The 3,498-nt window shown below is 48.1% G+C and overlaps 1 protein-coding gene across 1 annotated transcript; it reads right to left on the bottom strand.

Moving 5' to 3' along the window:
- Positions 1-198: 198 nt before the first annotated feature.
- Positions 199-3,498, bottom strand: V1513DRAFT_38695 (OPT oligopeptide transporter protein-domain-containing protein). Its single transcript, XM_066895279.1, has 2 exons — positions 3,328-3,498; positions 199-3,273 (listed from the first exon to the last, which is right to left on the bottom strand). The coding sequence occupies exon 2, from the start codon at positions 3,271-3,273 to the stop codon at positions 688-690; it is 2,586 nt and encodes an 861-aa protein (XP_066750275.1). The 5' UTR covers positions 3,328-3,498; the 3' UTR covers positions 199-687.

The raw sequence follows: 3,498 nt of genomic DNA, 5'->3' as shown, positions 1-3,498 counted from the left end.
CCCTGAAACCCTGAACCCTGAACCCTGAACCCTGAAACCCTGAACCCTGAACCCTGAAACCCTGAACCCTGAACCCTGAAACCCTGAAACCCTGATTCACGCGCCTGACATAGAGTTTAAACCAGCCTGCTTTCAGTATCGCGCGAAGTTTATTTAAGGTAACGGTACCGAGGGTACGAGCACGTACCAGGGTTTCAGGTAACATCTACGGTCTTGTGTTCACCTAACCCGGAAAATCTCCTTACCGATTGTACCGAATAAGGCGATGTAGGCCGCCATAAAAGTTTTGCTTGTCTTTTTTCTTCTTCTTTTTCCTTTCCTTTTTCTTTAGCGAATTCTTTTTGCAATAAATTCTATTTACTAAAACCCAACGCTTTGAGCCTTGACAACCTGACAACCTGACAACCTGATGCAGTTGAGAATCCGAATGAAAGATCTGGTAAATTTTACCCTTGTCATCAACCCTGAACCCATGATGACTGCTGTTTTAATAGTAACGACGATGTCAAGACTCCATGGAGAGCTGAGAATGAATGCATAATAAAGAAAATCACGACCAAACTTTCCGCACCATACCAAAACCAGGTCGCAAATAATAAATCATCAAATCAAACACAAGGCCTGACCTTCAAGACATTTTCAACCCTTCAGAAATAAACAACTCCAAAATTCCGCATCCTTGCCCTCTCACTGCCAAGATCCTGCCGGCACACCGAAGTATCCTACCTCCGGCCGATCATAAAGTGTGGCAACCCCCTGTCCATCTACACCCGAGGACTGCACCGTCGTACCCCACCAGGTGAGTTTGTGCGGATGATACTGCAGCGCGAGGAAGATCAAAATGCCGCTAAACGCCACGCCGCCTGTGAGCGCAGACGAGAGGACGTAGTTATACTTAGTCCACCAGGCGAGGTACCGGCGTCGCACGAAGACCATGAAGAAGGCGGAAACGTAGAAACCCTCTGTGTAGTATGAGAGATTGTAGGTGCTTCCCCAGCGGGCGACACCCCCGAGGATCAGGACCGGGTGGACGAACTTGAACGCATTGTTGTAGCGCTTGCGGATGGCCCAGAAAAGAACGGCGGCTAGTGCGCCGATGAGGAAGGCGTACTTAAGGATCGGGTAGAGGACATTGAAGGTGCGCGTGGGACCGACCACGCCCAGAAGGAGGCTCTCCGCGTACAAAGAGTGGGGGAACGTACATACGAATCGACTGGCCTGGGTGAAACTGCACAGGTCCGGAATGCCGTTTATTAAAAACATAATTGCGCCTGTTGTCGTGAACACCTGAACTGCAGTCGCAAGAATCTGTGCTCTGAACACTGCACGAGGTGGCAATTTGGCATAATGCGCGAGCTTCTGATCTGAGATAAACGACTCCGCTTGTTCATCCGTATTGTTACCGTAGAGTCTGCACAGCACATTCGCGACACCGTTTCCTGGGACCATGTAGCCTCCGAGGAGAACTGCCAGATTATTCACGCTGATATTGAAGCCCGTGACCGCGTAGATAATCGCGGTCGGGATCAGAAACACCAGACTGACTAGTATAATGACTATGAGAGCCCAAACTGGCGTGGTTGAGGGATACGCAGTCAGGCCAACGATTCCCATTGCCAGCGAAATCACAAAAACAATTAGAAACCACCAGTCGGGAACTTCGGGATACTGTTTCATCATGAGTGAGATTGGATCCTTGTACCGGTCGTAGTTGGAGATCTGGCGATCTTTCAAATTCCTGATGAAGCCCCTCAGAGCCTCGCTTATTAATGGCCACTCGTTCATCGTGATGTAGACAAACGACAGAGTGTACAGCGCGTATACTGCTCCAAGGTTCATCAGGTTTCCGGCAGAAATATATGGCGGCGAGTATTGGCGGTACCGGTTCTCATCCAAAACTCCATCCACAATAACACGCGAAAGATTGTAGACTTGGCCAGTCCGATCATAGACGTTACTCGTGTTTGGAGGCATATATCCCGTGGAGTTGTAATTTGACCAGTACATCGCAGCGAGGATTAATGCACCTAAAATAGTTCCAAAATATCTATTGGCGTTGGAGAAGAAAGGCAACACGAGCGGGGATGAGTAACTGATGACAGACCAATCGAACGTTGGCCAGGGATTGAAGCCCATGCCGATATTTGAACCAGTGACAAAAGCTAATATCTTATTCTTTGGCGCGATCCAAGTGATCCAATTGAACGTACTTAGCGCGGGGAAGAGGTAGTCGGGGATGAAGAAGTAGAAGAACATGCAGGTGAACGTGATAAAGAAGAATTTGTATTTCGAGATCGTCCAACCGTGGATGTTCTTCTTCGTCTCTGGCAGAAGAAGAGTCTTGTTCAATTGAAGCGTGGGAAGAATTGTCGGCCACACTGCCTTGGTAGGGTAGATAACCCATCGTCGAAGTAGACCCGCAACACCAAATCCAAAGAATTGGCTTGACACGTTCATTAGGAACATGAATCCGAATCCAATAAAATTGAGGCCGAAGAACATAGGCAGCTTCAAGACAACAACATAGTTCGTGAAGTTCGAGCTACCTGCACCCACATTGGTCATTGTGGTCACAAACATCTGCTCCTTGAACGTCCACGGACCATTGTTCAGACTGAATCTCTTTCCGAAAATATTGACTGTTGCTCGCGGGAGAATCCGCTCACAGAGTTTGCCGGTAGGGTAGACCAAGATCTGAATAACTGTAGAGTTCAAGTAGAGATATGGCCGTCGAAAATTGAACAACTGATTAATAAATGAAGCGCAGGCAACCCAGAAAATTCCAATAAGGTACGCTCGGAGAGTCTCAGCGGGAATAGTAGGGTCGTCGACAGGTTTGCATACGGCTCGGACTTCGGGATATGGCGAATGGTACTTCATCAAACACGCTTGAAGACGTACATCCAATTCAAACGATTCTTGATCCAAACCAGAAGCTTCATTCCGTTCGAGAAGAAGCCGAATCTTGCGCATCGCCTTCACAGGAAAGTTGACATCATCAGAATGATAGTCTGCTGCTGCAGTCAAGATCTCATAAGCTTCCTCGACGCCCATGGTCTTCATCTTCTCAAGCATGAACTCGGCATCCTCATCGAGAATATCTTCCAAGTCCCCAGATTCACGAATCCGGTCAATAATCTTCTCTCGGTCTTCAAATGACAAGACAGCGACCGTGATGTTGTCCTTCTTCTCGCTGATGCTGCTAGAGTCACGTACGGAAATCCTGCCGATGTCCGGCGTGATCCCGTTGGACTTCTCGTAGTAGACGGACATCTTCTAACACGTTAGAGAGAAAGCACGGGTATAAACTAAAATAGAGGCTCACACCTTGACGTAAGACAATTTGCGCTTCCGCTCAGCTCGAACTTTATATCGACGAGATATTCAGCCGGATACGATGTAATAATGTCTTCCGTGTCTTCCGTCATGCCGAGTAAAGCCAAGGAAGCTGGCTTATATATCAGTTCTCCTGAGCATGTAGCAAAGGCTTGACCGGCA

The sequence above is a fragment of the Lipomyces chichibuensis genome, assembly GCF_038497645.1.
Source record: "Lipomyces chichibuensis strain CBS 12929 unplaced genomic scaffold V1513scaffold_118, whole genome shotgun sequence".
Lineage (NCBI taxonomy): Eukaryota > Fungi > Ascomycota > Lipomycetes > Lipomycetales > Lipomycetaceae > Lipomyces > Lipomyces chichibuensis.
Note: the sequence above shows the minus strand (reverse complement) of the source record. Positions and strands in the feature narration are given on the sequence as shown.

Coding starts and splice junctions, on each gene's coding strand:
- V1513DRAFT_38695 (XM_066895279.1), bottom strand. CDS start 3,273: ATGTCCGTCTACTACGAGAAGTCCAACGGGATCACGCCGGACATCGGC.